We start from the raw sequence: 27,125 nt of genomic DNA, 5'->3' as shown, positions 1-27,125 counted from the left end.
GAATTTAAAAAAGTATTGAATTTTTTGTGTGACAATAAATTATTAATTTATTGCTTTTAAAAAAAACTCAAATAAAAGCCTTGAAATATATTTTATAATGGTTTTTCCTGTTTTATAGTATTTTTTTATTTATACGGTTTTACACTACATTAACTGTACAATATAAGTGTACCTTTTTTTCTTTTTCTCTTTTTTTTTTTTTAGTTTTACTATTTTATAAGTTATGGCAGAAGAAGAAAAAAATCTAACAGGTTCTGATGATGGTGTTGATGAGAGTGATATACCAAATAATGAATTTCGTGTTACAAGTAATGAGTTGGTAGAGCTTATGAAAAAAAGTAATGTGTTAGAAGCCATTAATGAACAATTTAAAAATGTAAATGGTCTTGTAAAAGCTTTAAGAAGTTCTGGTGTTAAAGGATTGCAAGGATTACCAGGAGAATTGGAAAATCGCAGAAAAGTTTTTGGTAGAAACTACATTGAACCGAAACCTCCAAAAACTTTTCTTATGTTAGTTTGGGAAGCACTAAAAGACACTATTTTAAGAATTTTAATTGTTTGTGCTATTATTTCTCTTATATTAGGGATGGTTATTGACAATGTTAAAACTGGCTGGATTGAAGGTTTTGCTATTTTAGTTGCTGTTGCTGTTGTTGCCATGGTCACTGCTCTAAATGACTGGCAAAAAGAAAAGCAGTTTAGGCAGTTGCAAAGCAAGATAGATGATGATCAAGTTATAGATGTAATAAGAAATGGTGAAGTTTCAAAGTTGAAAGTAGTAGAGCTCTTAGTAGGTGATATAGCTTTGCTAAATTATGGAGATTTAGTTCCTGCAGATGGCATTTTACTTCAAGGTAATGATCTAAAAATTGATGAAAGCTCTTTAACAGGTGAATCTGATTTAGTAAAAAAAAATTTAGAAAATCCTGCATTATTATCTGGTACACATGTTATGGAAGGTAGTGGAAAGTTTATTGTCACAGCTGTAGGTGCAAACTCAAAATCAGGGATAATTATGGTTTTGCTAGGAGCAGGTAAAAACCCAGCTGAAAGTGGAGTAGTTCAAAAAGAGGAAAGCAAAGAAGAACGAAAAGAAAGAGAAAATGAAGAAAAGGGCAAATCTATTTTGCAAAATAAATTAACAAAATTAGCGCTTATGGTTGGTTGGATTGGTGTTGGTGCTGCTGTAATCACCACTTTTGTTATTATTTTGAGATTTAGTATTGAAACTTATGCTATTCAAAAAATGGGATGGAGCAATAAACACTTAATGGATTTCTTAAAAGCATTCATTGTTGGTATAACCATAATGGTTGTTGCAATTCCTGAAGGCTTGCCACTTGCTGTTACTATATCTCTAGCTTATTCTGTAAAAAAAATGTTAATAGATAATAATTTAGTACGTCATCTAGATGCATGCGAAACAATGGGTAATGCTACAGCGATTTGCTCTGATAAAACAGGTACCTTGACAACAAATCGAATGACTGTTGTAGAAAGTTACATTCAGGGATCTCACTACAAAACAGTTCCAGCTCATGGGTCATTAAAACAAGAATTTCTTGACCTATTTTGTCAGAGTGTATCTATAAATAGTAGCTATGGATCAAGGATTAAGGTAAAGTATTTAATTAAGAATTGTTGTTGTTGTTATAATTCTTTTTATTATTATGATTTTTTTAAGAGTATAAACATTTTTGATAATTTAATGAGTATAATTTTTTTTTCATTATTCATTGTTTCTTTCTTTTTCTTAATTTATGTTCACAACAATACACAAACACACATTTTAAGATTAAAGCGCCAAAAAATATTATGAAACTGCATTCTTATATAGATATTGTAGATATAAGAACTTATTTATACAGCCCTCAGAATTAGGATCGGCATTCAGCAATGTTGGCCTAACTGCTGACCTCAAAGTATTTGAGGTCAGCAAAAAATTACCAACCTTGTTTCCATGCTTTATGTTAAAACCGTTGTGTCGAACTTTTTTTTACTGACGTCATGTCAACCTCTAATAGTTTAAGGTTGGCAAAAGATTGCTGACCTTATTTATCCCAATTCCGAGATATATATATATATATATATATATATATATATATATATATATATATATATATATATATATATATATATATATATATATATATATATATATATTTATATGATATCTACTATAGTATATTTATGTAATATATGGTGGGGATCGAACATCACAAAATAAAATAATTATAAAAACAACTTAACTTTTAACTAAGTTTTTCTAATATCTTTTAAAATAATGGTTTTGCTCTGATATGAGTCCAAGTATTTGTTTACCAGTACTAATTCCATGAAAATGATTACATGATATATATATATATATATATATATATATATATATATATATATATATATATATATATATATATATGTATATATATATATATATATATATATATATATATATATATATATATATATATATATATATATATATATATATATATATATATATATATATATATATAAGCATTGTAATAATTAGTTTGTCTAATCCAAGCTTAACAAAGTGCTTCTGTAGTAGTGTGACTGCCCCAACAGATTTTCCTGTATTTGCAGAGGTTATATCAGAAATTATTAACTTAATTGCAGGCCATAGCTTATATTCATCAAGCACAGTTTTTATTTCATTGAATATTGTTTCAACTTTTCCATTGATCAGTGCAAGAACTGCTAGTTAAACTTCTCGATTTTCATTTTTTAGAACTACAACCTGGTACTCTGTATTCTTTATGTGCTTCCCATCAAAGTGCAAACTCCAGTTTTCGTTTCTTAGAGTTTCAATAAAATGTTCTTTTAATTTTTCTCCTGCTTTCATTGTAGCTTTGTAGACACCACTTTGACTTGGAGTTGGAATAGAAATTCCATCTTTTGCAAGAGTTTTGCAGACTGTGTGTGCCTTTCTTGAACTCAGTTTTGCTTTTGTCACCAAATTTATTGCATAATCAGTTTTTTGTCTTTTACATGTTGTTGGAGCCTCTGAATCTTGAGAACCACTGTCAGAATCTTGTTTTTCTTCTTCAGTGCTAAAATGTTCTTCATCTTCACTGCTTAAATCATCCTTAGTATCTTGACTGACTTTTTGCTTAATCGACTTTAGTTTTCTAGGATGAACTCCTTGTGTATCTTCAATTGTGGTGCAGTAGCCAGCTCAACCATTTGTTGACATCTGAAGATTATAGAAGGCTTTATCTTCCTGGCACAACCATTCTCCATTTTCATCAGTTACGTTGAACAAGTTGGTAAAGTCTTGCGTTCCTGGTTTTCTGCTGTCTTTTTCATACTTGTTTAGTACATTCTCAATTTTTCTTTCCACTGTAGATTTGCCTTTTTGAATTGGAAGATTCAGTTTTTTCCATAAGATTTTTACTTCTTTGACCACTATCACAACTCTCTCCTGTCTACTTTTCACATTTGCAGCCAAACACTTAAATCTGTCCAGGATATGCTGTTCTGTTGGCATTTTGTTCATTTGATCAAGACTGTCAACAATCTTTGCATACTTTCTTGAATTCTTGGCTGTTTCAAACCTCACCAAATTTGATTCCCATAGTTTCTTATTCAAATCTGAAGGAAGACTATTTTTAGACATCTTGACTATAGTCTTGTCGAATTATAATTTGAGTGTAAATTTAATTATCAACAAATAAACAAATCTTATGAGTTTAGGTTATCAAAAGAAGTTTATAAAATATCAAAAGTCAGGTGATGATAACAAATATAATATATAATATGTAAGATTATGTAATAAGAATGCATACATTTAGCAAAATCACACCAGCAATAAACTGAAGCTGTGATACCTTAAACTGTACTGTATCTAACAATAGATACACTATGAGTCATAAAAAAACATGCCACTGAACTTATTGCAATAACTTTGCTCATTGTGAACCGATTTTAAAAATGGTGTCTTCTTTAAGTAGAGAACAAGAACAATACTTGACTAATATAAAATATTACTTTTTAAATTCTTTTTTATTGTCTCAACCTAGAATTTTTAAACTAATTTTAACTTATATATAAGAAATCAGACAATTTTTCTGTTGTTGAAGTTTGGAGTGTTTATGTACAGTCAGTTTTTAGAATTGGGTCGCCATCAGACGAATGTTTTTCTGCAATTCAATTCTTAACAAAACCTGAAATTTTGTTAGGCATCAGACCAAATTTGACAAAGTTATGGTAGAAAGTTCAGTGGCATGTTTTTTTATGACTCATAGTGTAGATGGGAGAAAACAGTTTTCAGCTTAGGGGGGTGAACTTTTTTAAGATTTAAAATATATATATATATATAGATATATATATATATATATATATATATATATATATATATATATATATATATATATATATATATATATATATATATATATATATATATATATATAATTTAAATCAGTTAACTTTTTAAATAACCTTTTGAGTTAAAGGGTTTAAATAACTGAAACATCACATGATGATGGTTTTTTAAAAGAATTTTCAAGATTTTATGTGGTATGCTTAAACTTTTTTTCTTTTTACAAACATATTTCTCTTATGTATATTTTAATAATATAATTTTTATCATTAAAAAAAATTTATTATAAGTTTATTATGTAAATTTCAAACAAATTCTTTGTTTTTTAAAACACATTTAATAAATTTATTAAGTCATTAAGCATCATTAGCGATTTTACAAAAAAAAAATTTATTATAAGTTTATTATGTAAATTTCAAACAAATTCTTTGTTTTTTAAAACACATTTAATAAATTTATTAAGTCATTAAGCATCATTAGCGATTTTACAAAAAAAAAATTTATTATAAGTTTATTATGTAAATTTCAAACAAATTCTTTGTTTTTTAAAACACATTTAATAAATTTATTAAGTCATTAAGCATCATTAGCGATTTTACAAAAAAAAAATTTATTATAAGTTTATTATGTAAATTTCAAACAAATTCTTTGTTTTTTAAAACACATTTAATAAATTTATTAAGTCATTAAGCATCATTAGCGATTTTACAAAAAAAAAATTTAAACTGATAGTTCTTGTTAAAACAGGTAGCTTGCACTAAAGCTGCCTAGACAAGCTGCTTGCTAAGCTCACCATGGCCATTTTATATTAGCTTTTCTAAGTTTGTGCTCTCACTTATTCCTGCCAAGGTATATATATTATAAAAGCACATTTAAATTGGCACTCTAATGTCATACTGACTTAGAGAGTTTTGATGGCTTCAGTACGTACATTGACTGATATAAGGAGAACATGCAAGGGAGTTGCTGCTACATCTACTTAAGGTTTGGGTTGGGGGAGTGATAAGTATTTTCATTATTCTTCATTTTTCTTCTTCTTTTGCAAAACAACTGTATCTAATTAGGTTGGCAAAAAAATTTGCAGTTGAGTATCTATATTTGCTAAAGTATATATATATACCTAGTTTCTATGTTAATCTCTTTTGTGTCAAATTTTTTTTTCATTTTTCCTAATTCTGAGGGCTGTGTATATATATATATAGATATATATATATATATATATATATATATATATATATATATATATATAGATCTATAGTTTGTTGGCTTTGGGAAGAGCGGAAGGAAAAAAGTGATTCTTACGCCAACATATACGTCACTTTTAATTACTTTTAACTTTCGTCCAACATTTCCGTGTTGGACGAAAGTAAAAACCATTAATTTAATTACAAATTAATCGTTTTTTAAAAAAACCACAAAAACGCAAATTTAATTGACCAGAATGTTTTAAAAACATTGTGAATGTTTTTAACAATATAAACAATGTTTTTTTTTTTATTTTTTTTAATAAAATGTTTTTATTTTTATTTTTTTTAATAAAATGTTTTTATTTTTATTTTTTTTACTGTAAATCATGCGCGGAGTGTTGCTACATCGACTATCTTATAGCCTGACTCGCAAGGGAGTGCTGCTACATCGACTGACAAATAGCCTGACTCGCAAGGGAGTGCTGCTACATCGACTGACAAATAGCCTGACTCGCAAGGGAGTGCTGCTATATCGACTGACAAATAGCCTGACCCGCAAGGGAGTGCTGCTACATCGACTAAGGGTTTGGTTGGGGCAGGCAGTCTATCATTATTAAAAAAAAAAAAATTCCGGTCTTGCATTTTAATTTTTACTTTTTGTCAACAAAATATCGAAAAAACTTTCGGACAACATCTAAGGGTTGTATATATATATATATATATATATATATATATATATATATATATATATATATATATATATATATATATATATATATATATATATATATATATATATATATATATATATATATATATATACTTTTTTGTTAATTCACCTCCGAGAAGGCCACTACAGACAAGGAGGCTACTTTAGTGTGGTTATAACCCTCTCTCAACCCTATAACTCTGAAACACGAACCTTGACGAACAAGGCCACTGCACGGAAAAACAAGTTGAGTGCAGTGCTACCAGGGACATGGTGGGGACCGAATTCGGAACCTCTCGCTTATGAAGCAAGCGCTCTACCACTACCGCTGGATATATATACGCACACATACACACAGGTGTGGACACATCCTCCCCCACACCTGTGTAAAAACCCATGCAAAATACAATCAGTTTTTTTTTTTTTTTAAATAGCATTATTTATAATTTTTTTAGGTTGAGATGTATTTTACTTTCATAAACAAAAAGTTTTAAAAACATTTAAAATAATAATAGAAAAAGCAAAAAAATGATTATATATTATTACATTTTTTTAAGTGCTTTAAAGTAAAAATAGTTTTTGAACTAATTCAAGTTATAAATATGGTTTAGCACATTAGCTTGTCCTGATTTTGACATCATAAAATTATCTTTATTTTTTTATTTTATTTAAGGACATTAACTTTTTTAAACTACTGCAATAAAATAAATTACTGCAAAACAAGTTTAGTTTACTAATTTAAAAAATAAACAAATCTAGAAGTTTTATTTTGTAAATGTACATATTGTGGAATATCTATTTTGTTTCAATATTTTGTTTTGTTTTTTAATATTAAATAAATAAATTTATCATTACAATTTTTGTCTTTTAACATAAATTAATTTCTTTCTTTTTTCTACATTTATATAAATAAATTAAAATGTTTTTTTTTATTACTATTATTTCTTAAAATTGCGGCTTTGCAAATGATGATAATTTTTTACTTTTAGTTAAATAAAAATAAAAAATATTATTAAAAATAAGTCCAACAATGTAAACTTTTGGGAAACTAAAAAAAACTGTATTTCCCCCAATAATAAATTTTTATTAATGGTTTAATAATTTTGAAGATGAAAAGTATTATCCTCTTCAGAAAAAAATTTATTAAACCATTAACAAAAGTTTACTATGGGGTAAAATGCAGTTTTTATTTTATTTTTGAAAGTTTACATTGTTGGACTTCCGCCTTTTTAACATTCACCAATTCAAACAAAAAATAATACTTAATTAAAAAAAAAAGAAAAAAAAACTCAATTTAATTACTTTACCAGCTCTTTTTTGTGACAAGCCAAAATTTAAGTTATCAAGTACCATTTATTTAAAATTTTATACCGTTGCATTTTTACTTGCCTTACGACAAAAAAGTTAAACCTATACTTTATAAACATTTTTTGATGCAGTTTTATAACATGTTTACAAAAAAAGTAAAAATCAAAGTGAAAAAAACTTGCCCCAACCCAAATCCTCAGTTGATGTAGCAGCGACTCTCTTGCATGTTCTCCCTAAATCAGTCAATGTGCTAAAGCCCTTGCAGCTCCCTAAATAAGTATGACATAAGATTGCCTGTCTAAATGTGCTTTTAATGTTATCAAAATCAAAGGTCAGTGTAATACTTACCCTTTCCATTTAATAAATTAATTCTATGGCTTTTTTACTTATTTTTATTGAAAATCAATATTTTTGCATTTGCTTTTTAGAGATAATCTTAACTTATAATCTTTTATTAGTAGTTTTGGTTTGTTTTTTGTCTTATATTTAATTAGTTATTTTTTTATGATTTATTTTTCATTAAGCCACCAGAAAGTGGTCAAGGACTGCCTATCCAACTTGGCAACAAAACTGAATGTGCACTACTTGGTTTTATTTTGGAACTTGGTGAAACTTATCAACCTTATCGTGATGAAATACCTGAAGAAAGTTTTGTCCATGTTTATACTTTTAATTCAACTCGTAAATCAATGTCAACAGTAATAGAAAAGCCAGGTGGTGGCTATAGATTGTTTTCGAAAGGAGCATCAGAAATTTTGTTAGGAAAGTGTACACAATATATAAATGAAAATGGCAGTATTCAAGAATTTTCTAAGGCTGATGAAGCAAAACTAGTTCAAAAAATCATTGAACCAATGGCATCAAATGGTTTGAGAACAATATGTATAGCTTATCGGGATTTTGACAATAGTATGAATTTTATTGTATTTGTAGAATAATAAACATAGATTTCATAAAAATATTTTTATGTGTTTTTAGGTTCTAAACACAGATTGATCAGAGGAAACTAGATTTTGAGAAAGCCAAAAAAAAATTTCAATTCATAGAAGTTAAGAAAATATAAGGGGTATTTTAGACATTTGATTTCCATGTTAATGATTTAACGAATAATAAATCTAATTGTTCTGGGTATGATATTGACTGAATATGAGAGCAGGTGAGATTCAGGTGATGAAGTCAACATCAAGAATAAAACTTTACATACAAGCAAAATATACCTAGAGAATAAAACATTTATATAAAACCCCTAATTTAAATATGGTTAGGGTTAGAATGAGCAAGTAAATTTAGATCTTCCTAGTTCTAATAACACAATAAAAATATTTAGCAAATATCTTTTGCTGTATTTTAATCTCTTTACAGCATCTTATTACATTTTTAGGCATTTTTTTTTATAAATCCTTACTCAGAAACCAAGCTTAGTATACTTTTCGGGACTCAATTTAGAGTAAGATTTCTTTGCAAATAACTTTACTTTATTCTGGAGAGAAGTAAAAAGTTCAGACCTGTGAATTAGAGATTTAATGTTAATTAATGACACTGTTGAAAACTTACCAAAAGTCTTTAGAACCTATCTTGTATCTTATCTCAGATGTTCTTTAAATCATCTGAGATAAAATAAAAGATTTAGTAAACTGAGAATAATGGAGCTTAACCTTTATCAGACAAGACCTTTTTACATTGGCTTCTTGGAATAATAAAAGAACATTAGATCTTAAGAGAGATGTTCTTGTAAAAAAGGTTGACTTTAAATTGAAGAGAAGGAATAAAAGCTTGTAAAAAAAAATTGACTTTAAATTGAAGAGAAGGAATAAAAGCTTCTGAGATGCGCTTTATGCATACATATTATGGATATAAACATATATGTTTGCTATTTATTTAGATGCTGGCATACAATATCCTTTCATATTTATATAAACTTTAGTATTTATATGGTTTAGTGTTTGGTGAAAGAGAAGTTGATCAGATGATGATGATGATGATGATGATGATGATGATGATGATGATGATGATGATGATGATGATGATGATGATGATGATGATGATGATGATGATGATGGTGATGGTGATGATGATGATGATGATGATGATGATGATGATGATGATGATGATGATGATGATGATGATGATGATGATGATGATGATGATGATGATGATGATGATGGTAATGATGGTAATGATGATTATGATGATCATGTTGATCATAATGATGTTTTTATATGCATATATATATACAAAATAATAACATGAATTTTGAATAAAAAATATACTTTAGGATGTATAAATGTTTATGCAGCCATGGTCATAAACCCTGCCCCAGCTTTATTTTATCAAACCTGGCCCCAGCCCCAGTCAAATATCAACCCCGGTCGCTTACTACTGTCATACAGATTTTTTTTTGATTTTTTTTAATGCACTGGTTTCTTTGTCAGTTTTTTTTTTTTGTTTGGCTTGGATTAGTTTTATTATTATTAACTAATATTATTAGTTTTAATAATATCAAGTATGTTAATATTTGTTATTCCATCTTTATTTTTGATTACTATGCATAAATATAAATATTTTTTAATTTTTCAAGTTTTGGTTATTTTTTATTAGCGCTTTTTGTTTTTACAAATTTAATTCCCATGGCTCCACACTAATTCAGATGGGTTTCCATAATGCCACTTTTTTTATATATGACATTATGGAAGTGACTTATTTTTGTAGCAAGATCCATATGCAGCTGTAAGAAGTAACTGGGTTGGGCTAGATCCTAGTAATTATAACAATACATAATTTTTATCATGGTTCTTGCAAATGAAAAAAGAATCCAGTATTTTACTCTTAAAAGCACCAAATAGTTATATATGTGGAAAAAGTTTCCTTTGTTTCTACATACTAGGATATTTAATTTTGTCACTTTTATATTTTTATCACTTTTTCTGTCTGGTTTTCTTCCTCTTTTTTTCATATGTATTATTTTTGTTTAAATTTTTATTTGCTTTACTTTAACAACTATTTATTTAACTATTTATTCATGTAATGAAATGAAATTAATAACTTAGATTTGTAAATATTTTTTATTCACTAAAACAAAACAAAGTTTTCTATAACATTAAATAGTATATGAGATTTCTCTGTGATAAAAGTTAAAGTGTTGCCATTCATCAGAATATCAATATTATTGTGATTAGCAGTTCATAACTAAGTTTTGTTGGGGTTTAGTTAACTTTTTTGAGCCCCAAGTCATTGAGGACAGTTGACATTCAAAATTGGCTGACTTTTCAAAGCATAGAGTAATATATCACTGAATTATATAGTTGCATCATCAGCTAATAAAGCCACTTCAAAGGTAAATTGTCAGGAAGATCATTAATGTGGGCAAGAAACAAAATGGGACCGAGAATAAAATGTTTTGGTACCCCAGAAGTTACTACAAATGAAATTTAATGTTGTCTTATAAAATACTGCATTAGAATGAAAAGTTTCAATAGTTTTGTAATCTTTTCCAAATACACCATAAGTTATAAGTTATATATAAGTTATAGTATTTTTCTGATATTTGAAAGAGGAAAACTAGATCCCAGAGTCTCGATAATTAATTTATGAAATCATTATTATACTTTCGATTTCAATTACATCATACAAACTATATAAAAACAAAATTTTATTCATTGTTGTTTTTAGAGAAAAATTAAAATAATTAGTATGCTTAAAATTTGAAATTTTGTTTTAGCTTTTTTTTTTAGCTCCTAAACATTTTAATTGTTTATGGTATGTTGTTATGTTTTAGAAACTCCAAATTGGGAAGATGAGCACAGTGTAGTATCAAACTTAATTTGTATGGCAATTGTTGGTATTGAAGATCCAGTCAGACCAGAGGTAATATTTGTAGTTGTCCTTTATATATTTAGATTTAGTATTATCAGTATACTGTAGTAACTATAACTTACTTATTACTGTGTATTCTATGATCTTTGTTTGAAGATGTCTGGGTCTCTTTCTGTGATTTTCTTAGTGATGGCTTACAAGTCTTTCGTCTTCCTGCTGACAAATGTGCTTCTTACATAACTTCTTGGATTCAGGCTGGCATGGAATCTTTTATTCCCTCTCTGCGATTCCAAGTCAAGCCTCGCTCTTCATCGATTTTCTCTCATTGTGCTGCTGCGATTTTATATCGAAACCATTACTTCCATATCTATCAGCAAAAAAATTCTCCAGAAAACAGGCGTCTGTTTACTATTGCTAGAAACCATTGAAAAAAGGTTTTGTCTAGCGCCTAAGCCCGTTATTCTCAGGTCACAAAATCATTTCATCTCAAAAATTAGGCTCTTGTGACTTCTGGAGAATCTTTAGCAGTATCTATAATAAGGGCAAATCTGTTATTCCATCTCTCTTGTGTGGTTCAGATTTTGTCACCTTACCTAAAAACAAAGTTGAATTGTTTGCTAAGAACTTTTCATCAATATCATTTCTTGATTCCTCTAGTTGCATTCTATCTGATATAACTCACAAACAGGTCGATCCATTACTTGACATTATCACTCCAACTTCTGTATCTAAAGTAATTTTCTGCTAAGACTCTTCTACAGCTTGCGTTCCAGACAACATACCTTTTATCTTTTATCTTTTATTTATATTTTATTATTTATATTTTTATTTTTTATCTTTTATATTTTATTTTTAAAAATTCTGGAGATCTGACTCGTCTTACCTTTTAGCCATATTTTTTTTTATGTTTTTTTTTTTATGTTTTTTTTTTTATGTTTTAACCATCTCATCAAATCTTTTAATCATAACATTTAAATAGAATTTTGAATATTATTTTAATCACATGATATGAAATGTAAATTTATTAAATTACTGCTATAATATTAAATAGTTACAGAGGTCTGTTTTACTCTATTTGTTTCACACAATAAGAATACTTATTAAAAACTAGAATTGTTTTTAATGATGATAATAATAAAATATTTAAAAATTGTGGGTTTTCTTTGAAATTTGGCATCCTTTATCCACTGAATACTAAATCATTCATTATGGATAATAAATGTTCATCAATAAGTCTTGAACACTCAGGGTTTTTATTATATTTAAAGAAGAAATATACATTTTTAGCATTCACATTGCTGATTGCATTTTGTAAAAATGCATATGTTAAATTATTTTCATAGATATATACAGTATACTTCATAATATATTAGTATATTTCATAGTATATTTATCATAGTACCTTTTATAGTATATTTCACAGTATATTAGTATATTTCATAGATATAAACAGTATACAATATATCTATAAAAAGTGTATTTTAAAATACTGTTTGGAACTAAACACAAAAATCTAGATTGGTTAGTTGATTGAGAAATGATTGGTTAGTTGATTGAGAAATGATTGGTTAGTTGATTGAAAAATGATTGGTTAATTGATTGAAAAATGATTGGTTAGTTGATTGAAAAATGATTGGTTAGTTGATTGAGAAATGTTTGGTTAGTTGATTGAGAAATGATTGGTTAATTGATTGAGAAATGATTGGTTAGTTGATTGAGAAATGATTGGTTAGTTGATTGAGAAATGATTGGTTAGTTGATTGAAAAATGATTGGTTAATTGATTGAAAAATGACTGGTTAGTTGATTGAAAAATGATTGGTTAGTTGATTGAAAAATGATTGGTTAGTTGATTGAAAAATGATTGGTTAGTTGATTGAAAAATGATTGGTTAGTTGATTGAGAAATGATTGGTTAGTTGATTGAAAAATGATTGGTTAGTTGATTGAAAAATGATTGGTTAGTTGATTGAAAAATGATTGGTTAGTTGATTGAAAAATGATTTGTTAGTTGATTGAAAAATGATTGATTAGTTGATTGAAAAATGATTTGTTAGTTGATTGAAAAATGATTGGTTAGTTGATTGAAAAATGATTTGTTAGTTGATTGAAAAATGATTTGTTGATTGAAAAATGATTGGTTAGTTGATTGAAAAATGATTGGTTAGTTGATTGAAAAATGATTGGTTAGTTGATTGAAAAATGATTGGTTAGTTGATTGAAAAATGATTGGTTAGTTGATGGTAAATTTACAGCTAGTAACAGCTGTTCAAAGATTTTCAAGTTGTGAAAATTTTGGTATCATTTCTTAATTTATTTAATAAAATGAAAAAAATTTGTCAAACTTGTTCAGTTAAGCAACACCTTCCCAATAATCAAACTTGGTATAAGTTTATAAGCTATATTTTATCATAGATAAAATATAGCTTATAAACATAAAAGTAGATTTTGTAATCTGCTTATAATAATAAAAACAGAAGTTTCTAAATTTACTCCAGTTAGCATAGCATTAGGAGAAAATTTTCTAAGTTTAAAAACAAATAAGTTGCATAGTAAATTAAAAAAAAAAGCAACACATATTTATGCATAATAATTAACACATAATTTGTAGGTACCAGCAGCTATCAAGCAATGCCAAAATGCTGGAATTACTGTTCGAATGGTAACAGGTGATAATGTTAATACAGCTCGTTCAATTGCTCTTAAATGTGGCATACTTCAACCAAACAGTGACTTTTTGGTTATTGAAGGGAGAGAGTTCAATGCAAGGATAAGAGACAGTACTGGAAAGGTATAAAATTGACATTTTAAAATGTTCTGTAAAATATTAAATTCTTGATTTTTGATCTTATAATTCTTTATAAAACATAACATTTAACATGTAATCATAATAAAAGATCTATGTGAGATGAAAGATGTGAGATATCTAGAAGAAAAAATCTTAATTAATGTAATAAATTTTTTTTTAATCAATTTTGTTGTTCCTTAAATTAATTTGTTTAAAAACTTGAAATAACTCGCAGGTTTGCAGATTCAATTTAAATATTATTGACATTTCTTTATTTTTTAAGTTATGCAGAGTCTTGAAGTTTTTTTGGTTTTAAGTTATGGAGATTATTGAAGTTTCTTTGGTTTTAAGTTATGGAGATTATTAAGATTTATTTTCATTCTAAGTAACGCAAAATATTTTGATTTATTTTGTTTTTTATAGTTATTGATTTTTTTGGTTTGTAGCTAACTAGATTGTTGGGATTTTTTTGTTTTTGAAATTAGGAAAATATAATTTCTTTAAATTCAAGTTTAAGATGTTGCAATTACTTTGATTTAGAACATTCTACAACTACAATAGTGATGCATTCCAACTAGATGCTGTAATTTTCTTAAATTTTGTTTTTACTTCAGTAAACCTTCTGGTTTACTGAGTTTTTCCACAAGCTTTTTTTCTGGTAAAACAGGCACATCATTTTTTTGCTGCAGCTTTTTTTTATTATAACTTTATTTACAATTATTTGTAAAGTATTTATTTACAATTATTTTTAAAATTTATAACAGCAACAATATTTTCTAAAAGTTAAAAAAAAGCATGTGTAGATAATAAGTTTGAATGCTTCACTCTTACAAAATATGCTTAAAAAGAGAAGAATCACCATTTACAAAACATGCTTAAAAAGAGAAGAATCACCATTTACAAAACATGCTTAAAAAGAGAAGAATCACCATTTACAAAACATGCTTAAAAAGAGAAGAATCACCATTTACAAAACATGCTTAAAAAGAGAAGAATCACCATTTACAAAACATGCTTAAAAAGAGAAGAATCACCATTTACAAAACATGCTTAAAAAGAGAAGAATCACCATTTACAAAACATGCTTAAAAAGAGAAGAATCACCATTTACAAAACATGCTTAAAAAGAGAAGAATCACCATTTACAAAACATGCTTAAAAAGAGAAGAATCGCCATTTACAAAACATGCTTGAAAAGAGAAGAATCACCATTTACAAAACATGCTTAAAAAGAGAAGAATCACCATTTACAAAACATGCTTGAAAAGAGAAGAATCGCCATTTACAAAACATGCTTAAAAAGAGAAGAATCACCATTTACAAAACATGCTTAAAAAGAGAAGAATCACCATTTACAAAACATGCTTAAAAAGAGAAGAATCACCATTTACAAAACATGCTTAAAAAGAGAAGAATCACCATTTACAAAAAATAATAACAGATAATATAAGAAAAAAAATATAAGAATAAATTATGTGAATTTGCACGAAGTTGCAGTCTCGTTAAAAGGATCTTAACCTCCGAGACATGTTCATATTAAAAAGAATGATAAAAAAAATTTTGGGGCTAAATTTTTCTAATTAAAACAAAAGAATAAATGCATACAAAGAAAACCTAGCTTTTTTATTTTAATCAAAGCTCGCCTTCTCTGTTTTGTTAGAGGCCAAAAAGTCAACATAATAACACTGCAATCTTCAGACTTGATAATTTATTCAAGTGCATTTTATTCCTAAAGGTTTCAGTACATGACGTCATTGATTTTTTTGTTTGTTTATATAATCGATCTTTTACACAGTTGAATTTATTAATTAATTTAGAGTCCTTTTGAAACATTCAGTAATGTGCAAAAGTAACAGCATAAATTTACATAAATTTTGAATGTAAAAATATTTTTCAAAATTTTATTCAATTTTTCACTGGAATGTCAAAAAATTGATTTCAAAAGTAAAATTTTTACTAAATCTAAGCAATCTTATCATTATCACCTATATTCATTTTATTGAAATATGCTGTTGCAAATGTTTTTGACAGAAAAAATCATTTTTTTGATTGAAAATGTTTTAATTTGAAGTAGAATTCTTTAATACATTAATATAAAAGAGTATGCTAGAAAATAAAATGAAACCACATGGCCTTGTTTGTTAAAGTATGTATTTCTCTTCCTATACTTCTGTGTCCCCCTCTGTTACTTTAAGCAGGTGAATTTAGTTGGAAAAAAAAACTTGTTTTTTAATAAAATTTTGAACTTGTCATGTTTGCTTTTATCTTCTACAAGTTGAAATTTTTCAAAAGTCAAGTAACTAAAATAAAATATATCAAGATATTATAATCAAAATAATATTTTGATAATAATATGTTCTTGACGTATATTAGAATATCATGATGATACCAAAATTAGTTGGGTATTCTTATATGCAACCATATCTGATATTCTAATACACAACCATATTTGATAACCTAATACATAATCTTTCTATATGAATCAAATTAGTCTGAGAATCTAACTTTATTTTTGCTTTATTGCCATAATCTGCAACTCTTTGACTCTTTAAGGGGAAAAAAAAAACATTTTTCTGCCTCAGGGATTACTAATCAATTAGGGGTTGTCCATAAATTATGTCACGCTTTAGGGGGGTGGGGGAGGCAATTTTGTTGGGGTTTGTTATGAGGGGGATTTGTGACAACATTTTTTTAGTTTTAAATCTAGAGAAGACTTTCTTTTAATTAAAAGAGTATCTGACCAAGCCAAAACCCTCAGTTAATGTATCTACATGTTGATTGTAAAAAAAACTACGCCTAAATCTCACTTAGTTGATGTGCATACTCCGTTAACGGAGTAGTTACAGCCTGTTAACGGACTGTTACGGCTGTAACAGTCTATGAGCAGTGTTCTGTGTTTTGACTTTATATGGTAAGAACTTTATTTAGTTAGTGCAAAAAAGTGTTCAGCAACAAAAAAACAACCTTTGTACTAACTAGGAAAAAAAACAAATATCGATTCCGAGAGGCGAAACTGGAACCCTCAGTTTACTAGCCTGAGGCGGAATCCACTAGACCACGCTAACATTACAGGTCTTGAGAAAATTATCTTTATAAAAGCACATTTTTGCATCTATAATATATTATATTGTATTATATATTATATATATAATATTTTGCATGTATAATAGAATAGGATTTTGATAATTGGTATCATGTTTAGGATAGCGATGTTAATTTATATAATTTTATACGGACTATTGGGATGAAAAAAAACATTAAACAGACTGAAAAGTACTAATTAATTAACTCAAAGAAGCTCAGAAAATTATTGATATTATATTTAAAATCGTTTTGTATTTTGTAAAATTTTAAGTTGTTTAAATAAACATTTGTAAGAACTTAAACAAAAAATTATAACACTTAAAGGAATAAATACATAAAATCTTCATTATAAATAAAACTAGAATAAATCTAAATTTGTAAAAGAACTTTTGTAATAAAGTTTAGAAATATATAAAAAGTTAGCTTTATATACTATTCAGTTTTCATAATATATAATCTTTATGTTTTATATACAAGTTGTGTATTTACATGAGGTTTATATATTATGAAGTAAAACTATATAACAAGTATACATATAGGAGGCTGTTATTACAATAGCTTCTAAAAAATATTGTTTAAAACATCTTAATACTTAGTATAGCCATATTTTTACTATTTTTTCTCGTGGTACAATCTGTTTTAAGTAGAATCACTTATTCTTGTGGTAGAAACTTTTTGAATTGATGAAAGTTTGAATTATAAGAACTTTTGTTTTTCTTCTCATAACTTTTTATTTATTTAATTTTTATTTAAAATTATGGTTATATAAAAAAAAAATAAAGTTGTCTGAAAACATAAAAGGATATTATGCACTAAAAATTAAAATGATGTTATTACGCACTAGAAATTAAAAAGATGTTGTTACGCACTAAAAATTAAAAGGATGTTGTTAAACTATCTTCCTTCATTTGTCTAAAGCATTAAAATACAATTGCTTTGTTAACAAGGCTGTTGTATTTTACTGTTGTTATATATGTATGGTAATGTGTTTGTATATTCTTCTTGATGATTTTACAAAAGGAGAAACTGACACTAGAAGATAAAAAATGAAATAGTAAATATTTTTTGTTAAACATCCATATTTCCATTTTTGTGTGGTTTAGATGGACTTTCACAGGCTATTTTCTAATTTAAATGACATAATTAAAGTAATTTTTCATGACTGTATGACATCATGACTGTATGACTTTCTTGGCATTAACTTGTTTTGTTGATTAAAACAATAAAGATCATTAGAGATTTTTAGAGATCAGGAGTATTTTTATTCTGATACCACCACTAGAAAGATTACCATCCAAAGTTAACAAGCTTCTCTTTCTACCCTTATCCACAAATAAAGTGGAGATTTTTATATCATAAAATTCCTTCTGCTAGACATACTTGCCATCCAAATTTTACAAGCTTTTCATTTTACCCTTATCCACAATTAAAGTAGGGGGGTTTTATATCTTAAAATTCCTTCATATAGGTAAGTTGCATTCAATAGCTAAAGAGCCTTACTTGCTTCAAATGAAGCAGATTATACCGAACTATGTGTTACCAGTAGCATATATACAGGTAACTTCCTATATTTTGTATTTTAATGAATTGGTTAAAATACACTTTATCAGAAGAAAAGATATTGTGTATATATGTTTGTATGATATATACATATATCACACATATATATATGTATATGATATAAACATATACACACAGTATCTATATAGATAAAAGATATTGTGTATATATCTTTATATGTATATACTGTTACATTTTAAATGTGTTTTTTTAAAGAAAGTTTTCAGTGCAACCATTTTTAATATAAAGTTGTCTTTTGAACTTGTGTTTTCAGGTGCAACAAGAATTAATAGATAAGCTATGGCCAAAGTTACGTGTAATGGCACGATCATCTCCTGAAGATAAATATACTCTTGTTAAAGGAATAATTGACAGCAAACTAAGCAAAGCTAGAGAAATCGTTGCTGTCACTGGTGATGGTACTAATGATGGACCAGCCCTTAAAAAAGCAGATGTAGGATTTGCAATGGTGTGTTTTTTTACGAGTTTTAAAAAATATTAAATAATTACAATTTTCATGTTTATAAAATATAGTTATTATAAGTAATAAAATAAATTAAAAACACAATTAACAAAAAAAAAAGTTTTGTTGTAAATATGTAAAACATTTGTATATTAAGTTTAGTATTATATATTATTAGTTATGCTATTTATATCATATTAAAAGGTTTAAATAAGCAAAAATACTTTGCTTGTTTCAAAGTTTGCTAACAATAGAAAATGCATTAAAAAAAGTTTTATTTAAAAGATTGTTGCGAATCAAGGCAACTACATATAAAGGAAAATTTCTATCAGAGAAACAAAACACCTCAACTCATGGTCCATTATGAAAAGCCATCGAGGAGTCTCAATCAGTTTTAATAGTAACATAAGTTTTCATCTCCAATTCAACACATCTTTGCATCTATGCTATCCTTTTAGATGAAGAAGGAGTGTGAGGCTGGTCAACAGAAATTTTCTGTTAACTCCTAAAGGGTAATTCCGTGTCAAATCAGCAGAAAAAAACAAAAAATGTCACTCCGTGTTTTGGATTTTGCTAATTTTTTTATGTTATAGGGTTTATAAAAATTAGGAAAATCTGAAATTTGGAACCTTCTTAAGATATTCAGGATTCAATTTTCTTATTTATGCTGACTGAAAAAATCATGATTGATTATGCTTAACAAGAAAAAAGCATTTTTTGCAAAATACTTTTTTCTTGTTAAATGGCAATATTTTATGAACCAAATGAGGTATTATCCTGAAATTTTGTACATAGGCAATCTTCCACATGGCAGATACAAATTTCAAATTGAAAATTCTTTTAAACACCTTAATTACATGTAAACTAGATAATAAAGGCTTATATTTTAGGGTTTTTTGATGGTCAAAATGGTGATGTCATCTTGATAATTTTTTTGAGGTATTGTTATAACCTTCAATATAGGTATCAAACTATTAATAAAAAATATTACTGCGTTTTTTGACTTTTCTAAATGCAGCTTTTTAAGTAAAGCTTATATATATGCTAAATCAGCATAAAACTTAATTCTAACTTATGACAAAATTAGCTTATCTTAATTTTTATGTCTTTTGAGGGCAATAATAAATTTATACTTTAGTTCTATTTAATTTTTTGTACCTGGGGAGGGCTCATGGTATAAAGGGGAGGGGGTTTCAATTAGGCATTTTACCAACCCCTCTCCCACTTTTTTTTTTTTTTTTTTATGTTAAAAGCATAAAGACAAGTCACTAGGAGAATTTTTTTGAGTAGCTAAATTGTGCCATTTACACATACTCACATAAAGTTATATCTTGACTATATTTGAAAAAATAACATACAAATATAAAAATAATGTGTTAAAAATTTTTTTTTAAATCTTTATTATTTTTTTCAATAGTTTTTTCTACCTCAGTTTCTGAAATTTTATAAATGCGACCATTTGTTATAGATGGCAGATCAATGGTACATAAAATATGATTTGATGGGACCCAACACATATCTTCCCATCCAGGTCAAGAAAACTTGGGCTGGGACATGTGGGTGCATAAATTGAATTTTATAATCTCATTCTCTTTTATCTTTTTTGGTTATAATTTCAATCCACCAAAAATTGTCTTATTTGCAAGCTACATAACCCATATGGTTATAAATTACCTGCTGCACAACCAGCTCATTTAGTATCTGCACAAGGTTAAATTTCTGAACATCAGTTTGTTGACTCCTTTTACAATTTCTTTTAAATCCTTTTAAAAGAAATTGTACATTTGTTAATTAGTATGAAATGGTGGAAGCATCTTGTTTCTGGCAAGGTTCTTCCCATAATAAACCTTGGTTGTATGATCAAACTTTTTGTTTTATAAACCAAAATGAAATCATCTAATCTACATCTAAAATCTGTCTAGTCACTGTCCTTTTTAAACTGGCTTGTCCAGTTGTTCGTTTTACTGTGCCCCAAATGCCATCTCAAGCAGATTTACCGTGGTTTGTAGCAAAAAAAAAACATTCAGCATTAATATCAATGTCTTCTTTATGATGGCAAAGATTAATTAAGTTTTTAAAGTTTTTATATTGTGCTGCACATCCATCAGTGAATTATTTAATATTACTAATTTGTAGAATATTTCCTTTAATTTAATTGGTGATGAGCTGTTTTATTTTTTATACATAGTATACATCATGCTCAATGTCATCAGAAAGAAAGCAAAATGACTTAGATATTAATTTACCATTTGATTTATAGTATATATTAATAGGATGAAGTGTGCATTTTGGTTTATTTTAGTGGTAACTTTGCACTTCATCCTGAACAATAAATTGAAAGTTCTCTGCAAAGTCACCCAATATTAACACTCATTGTGATTTTATAACTCTTTACAGTCTTTAATGTACTTGGCCTGACTTTTATCTATAAGTGAATGAGATGTTAGTTTATCTATTTTATTGCATATAAGGTCAATAACATCTTCAATATTGATTCTTTGATTTATCAGTTTAGTTCTATCAGTACCTTGCCATTGGTTAATTGTTATTTCTTTATCACTGTTGTCAAATTTTACTGTTAAGAGTTTTTAAAATTTAACTATTTTAAAGCAGTAATACCAGGACATAGCAGACATCAATGTAACATGCACTCTGCATTATCCCTATTGCAAACAATCATTCCCATTAAATCTCTATAGTCTTTATAGAAAATTTTAAGAGCATTAGATTCATTAAATCCAGGTTTTCTGAAAAAAAAAGAATGAAAAAATATATTTAGATATAATAGGTCTTTACATACAAAGATACTACCTGTTTATACCCTAACCCTTGAGTCAATATATGTATTGAATTCATTAGTGCAGTTTCATGCATATTTAAGTATACAGTATAAGAGTTTATATTGTATATTTATAAATGCGTGATTTTTACTATTGAGTTTTTATTGGAATTTTTGACGGTTAAAGACATTTTGTAGGTTTCTATTGAAAGAAACTTTGAATATGAATATATGTATGTGTATAAACATGCATAATAAGTTTTTTTTTTTAGGGGATACAAGGTACAGAGGTTGCAAAAGAAGCCTCAGATATAGTTTTAACGGATGATAACTTTCGAAGTATTGTTAAGGCAGTAATGTGGGGAAGAAATGTTTATGATAGCATCTCCAAGTTTATTCAGTTTCAGTTGACTGTAAATTTTACTGCAATATCTGTTTCAGTTATTGGATCTATTGTACTATCAGTAAGCATTATTACCAAACTAAATGATTTAAACACTTTTGTACTTCTTTTTTTTTTTAATTTATGTGTTCTATATATAAAATTGTTTTTAGTTTTAGTTATTTTTCCTTTAAAAAAGTTTTTCAAATTCTGTTATGTATTTTAAGGTCAGTCCACTTAGTGCAATACAACTTCTTTGGGTAAATTTAATTATGGATTCTTTTGCTTCTCTGGCTCTTGCTACAGAGCATCCTACAGATGCTCTTTTGGAAAGAAAACCATATGGGCGGACAAAACCTCTTATTTCTCGCTCAATGCTTCGTTTTATACTTGGTCATGGTTTTTATCAGTTATTTGTTATGTTAGTAATCACTTTCCGTGGTCATATTTTATTTGATATACCAAATGGTTTTGAAAAAATGAAATTGCATGAACCTTCTCAACATTTAACTATCTTGTTCAATACATTTGTTATGATGCAGATATTTAATGAGATTAATGCTAGGGTTGTTCATGGTGAGCGCAATGTTTTCAAAAAAATATTTTCAAACAAGATTTTTAGTATAATAGCTGTTGGAACTTTGTTTGTACAGGTAAGCTTTTAATTTTTTTTTTTTTTTTTAATAAATTCAAGTAAGAATGCCCTTGTAAAACAATCATGCATGCAATGCAAGCATGTACGCAGTGTTGTTTTTGCAATTCTTTGTTCAGTTTGATGGAAGTTTTTATATGGTAAAGTGCCTAGTTATTTTTCAAAAATGCTTTAAAAATTACAATTTTAATAAACAAAAGTGAAATTTAATTTATTAAGTTAGTATTTAATGCTTATGAATTCCTAAACAAACTTTTTTTTTTACATATCATTTCAGATTATTCTTGTTCAATTTTGTGGTCGTGCTTTTTCAGTAGCACCTTTAGATGTTGACCAATGGATGTGGTGTGTTTTCTTAGGATTTACAGAGCTTTTGTGGGGACAAGTTATTGTTAGCATTCCCAAATTTACAATACCTAAAAGGTTTCGCATGGGTAGTGAAGGTTTATCTATTCAAGAAACAGATGGTAGTACTTTAGGAAAAGTACTTTGGATGAGAAGTTTGTCAAGGCTGCAATACCAGGTTTACTAAAATTTGAATATAAATATTTTTTTTCATATTGCTTTGTTTGATTATTTTATTGATTTGCAGATTCGTGTGGTTAATGCATTCCGTGCAAATTTGGACAGTCAAAATCGTACTTTGAATATTGCTTCCCCTGCTGTCACTAATTCTTTATTAGCTGCAGTTGGTGTTGGTGATGCTAATCAACTGTCACAAAATCAAAATGGTGTTTAAAAAGTAAGTAATTTAAATTTATTGATTATTTCAATGAAATTATGATAAGACTGAAGATTTATTGGTTAAATAATGTTGACCTCAAGATTTTTTGTTAATTTCAAAGTTTGTTTGCTAGGTAGGTCGCTTGTCTGCTAACTTGCTAGCAAAATTTGTTTGTTATTTTAAAGAGGTAAAACTAAATAAAAGAGTATATTTTTTGTGATTGATTATGTCAAACTATGTTGAAAATAATGATTATGTCATACTATGTTAAAAATAATGATTATGTCAAACTATGTTGAAAATAATGATTATGTCATACTATGTTAAAAATAATGATTATGTCAAACTATGTTAAAGTCTATGTTTAAGCTTACTTTCAGCAAAAATTATTTCTAAGAGCAATACAAATGTCAGTTTATTTAAAGATCTGACAATTATCTTTTACATTTAAAGGTTTACAAGTTGAACATGTCGCTAGCAGATGTTGGAATATATTTATTCTTACTCAGCTGTAGTAACCATATAATAACTATAAAGTGTTTTCTAATGAGCTTTTTTGGTCACAAGTCAGGCATGTCCTAATTTCTCACAGTTTTTGCTGGATTATGAATATTGTTCTAAGAAATTAAAATGAAATGTCTTAGGGGGAGATTCTGCAAGCATTTGTTCGTTTTAAAATCAGCAATTCAATAGAAAAAAACTCTATTTGAAAATCTTATTTTTTGAATAAAGAATATAAACTTGCTTCTTGTTCAAATAGTGCTGAATCTGTGATTCTATTACTGAGAATAAAATCTACAACTCCATAAACAGTTAATTTTTATTTTTGCTATTGTTTTTAAAGTACCAGTGTTTTCTGTAAATATTGCAGCTGCATGGTTAGTACCATAAAACCTCAAGTTTTTTTTTGTGTGTGTGTGTGCGTGTATTTTGCAAAAACTTCTGGATATTAAAAAAAAACATTTTGTTGAAACTGGTTATCTCTTGTTAAACTTTTGGCTTGCGATTTTTTCAGTGAAAAAAATATTTTTTGATAAAATCAAACTATCATCATCATTGCTCCTCGGTCTTCTATTTCTTACAATTTTGAATGCAATGACAATCAACTAGACCTTTTTCCTCAGAGAATACTTTCCAATCAATTATAATATTGATCAGTTAAAATATTGATATTTAGTATTTTCAGAACTATTCTTCTGACAAAATTTAATGTCTTAGCAGTGTTGTTTTGCTGATACTAAATTATCGTGTTGCAGTCCTAACTGAAAATTATTTTGCTTCTGTAGCAAGAGTTACACTATATGCATTTGGGGGGTTTGTTTTGATATTATTACAAGGTATATAAAAAAATAAATTGTTAAGAATTTAAAAATATTTCTAAAGAGGAATAATAACACATTACACATTTTTAAAATGAATATAAGAATAAGTACCTGAGGTTAGAACTGTTTAAAAAGTCAGTTTGCAAACAATAAAATGATAACAATACTATTACTAACAACAATAATAATAATAATAATAATAACAATAAGAATAATAAAAGTTTTAAGGTAAAAAAAACAAGTTAAAAACATGTAAATGGAGAGATTATATAACATTTAACACGAATGCAAGTAAGCATAGCAAGTAAGTTGCAAGTATATAAAACTTTTATATTTTAATAAAAAACTTGAAACTAGCTTTAAAAAAACATTTATAAACCGTTTTAGTTTGTTATTTTTAGGAACGATTTCGCTCTAGATGTCATTTTTATAAAACTGAAGCTCTAAGTGTTATTTATATTGTTGTGTTCTTCGGATTGACTGGATTTTTTTCATTGTTATATTTATAGTTAGTTTTAATAAAATGCGATATTAAAATTAATAAAAAGTTCAGGGTTCTATATTTCCAGGAGTTAAAAAATCTTGATAAAGTGGCTGAACGTTTATTTTGTCGAATACTAGTGTACATTAATTTTTTTGATTTGTTATATAATTCGTCGCAAAGAAATTCTTATAAAGGTTTTTACAATGCGAATCTCTTTTTCTTTTCTTTTTTACAAACTGTCAAAAAATTTTGGACTTAATTAAAAATTTATTTCGCTAAACACGATAAACGCTTTATAAATATATTTTTTGTATAAAAGTGAATGTGAGTATATTTACAATGCAGTTAATTTTATGTTTGTTTAGTTTTTTCTTTTTAGTTCTAAAAAATAGTAATTTATGTCATTTTACTGTTATTTAAAATTTTAAATACTTTTTTATTATTTACTGATCTAAATATCTCGATTATAATCTCACAACAACCTGTTGGTAGATTTTTTTTTTTTTTTTGCTAAGATTTGGATACACTGTTATGTGTTATACAACTAATGTACCAATTAATTTGTTGCCAATACACAAATATATTATCAATTTATGTTTACATTTATTCTTGAACTGCAAAGCATATACGAATTATATAAGGTATCGAATTGCAAAGCTACTCAATGTAGGTAAAGTACTTTTCAAGAAATTTCCGTCAGTCGGTTATTAGTTTTAACAACCAAGATATTTTCATAAAACATCTAGTCTACAAATTAAACAATTAGATTATTTAAAAGGAAAACATCTAAGGTCTTTCTTGGGGCTACAAGAAATCTTTTAAAATTTATTAAAATTGTAATATGCCTATCAAGATTTACATGTTACATAATTTAACTTTATAAATTATTTAAAATGTAACATCCTTTTTTTTTTTAGTTTGAATTTCCAAACCTATGAAATCTCAAGTTCCCGAATACTATTTTAAGTGCGGACTTTGCGTAGTGCTGGAATTATTTTAACTATTGCAAAGACTATTAAAAAATCTTCCTAAAAGAAATTAAAGAAAAATAGCATACCAGCATTTTTTTATTTACTTTTACTTATTAAGATCATTGTAACTTAAAGCTCTTTTTTTTTATTTTTTTTGCTCTATTGTTTTTTATCTAATCACGTCCAAACTAAGGGCGTTTTTTAGTTTGATTTAAAACAATTCAAGGCAAACTGACTTAGTAAAATTGCAAAGATGTTTACAAAATGGCTTTATAAAAGTCTTAAATTCTGTATAAACAAAAAAAAAAAACTGGAAATTTTTTTACAACAAAAGAAGTAGTTGAATTAAACAAAAAATTTGATTTATTTTATTTAAAACCTTAACTATAGATTGTCGATGATTGAAGATGAGATTTTAATAAGAAATTTTGATTTAAGTTTTACTAATTCGCGTTAACAACGTTGAGTAAAGTTACCTCGTTTTAGTCGCACAAAAATTGATTTTTTAAAACTTATCTGATTGTTTTAAAGTGTGTCATTCCAATATATTCAAAAATGA

At 27.0% G+C, this 27,125-nt stretch overlaps 1 protein-coding gene across 1 annotated transcript; it reads left to right on the top strand.

Moving 5' to 3' along the window:
• On the top strand, positions 1-26,195 carry LOC100209323 (plasma membrane calcium-transporting ATPase 3). Its single transcript, XM_065814571.1, has 10 exons — positions 1-1,618; positions 8,071-8,455; positions 11,322-11,410; positions 13,969-14,148; positions 19,064-19,258; positions 22,304-22,495; positions 22,641-23,066; positions 23,343-23,588; positions 23,658-23,807; positions 25,513-26,195. The coding sequence occupies exons 1-9, from the start codon at positions 224-226 to the stop codon at positions 23,802-23,804; spliced, it is 3,255 nt and encodes a 1,084-aa protein (XP_065670643.1). The 5' UTR covers positions 1-223; the 3' UTR covers positions 23,805-23,807; positions 25,513-26,195.
• Positions 26,196-27,125: the final 930 nt, after the last annotated feature.

The sequence above is a fragment of the Hydra vulgaris genome, chromosome 12 (genome assembly GCF_038396675.1).
Source record: "Hydra vulgaris chromosome 12, alternate assembly HydraT2T_AEP".
Lineage (NCBI taxonomy): Eukaryota > Metazoa > Cnidaria > Hydrozoa > Anthoathecata > Hydridae > Hydra > Hydra vulgaris.
Note: the sequence above shows the minus strand (reverse complement) of the source record. Positions and strands in the feature narration are given on the sequence as shown.

What these genes read in the sequence shown, in the direction of transcription:
- LOC100209323 (XM_065814571.1), top strand. Translation starts at nt 224, where the DNA reads ATGGCAGAAGAAGAAAAAAATCTAACAGGTTCTGATGATGGTGTTGAT. An exon ending in TTGGATCTATTGTACTATCA is followed by an intron (nt 22,496 to 22,640) that starts GTAAGCATTATT and finishes ATGTATTTTAAG; the next exon opens with GTCAGTCCACTTAGTGCAAT. An exon ending in TTGGAACTTTGTTTGTACAG is followed by an intron (nt 23,067 to 23,342) that starts GTAAGCTTTTAA and finishes ATATCATTTCAG; the next exon opens with ATTATTCTTGTTCAATTTTG.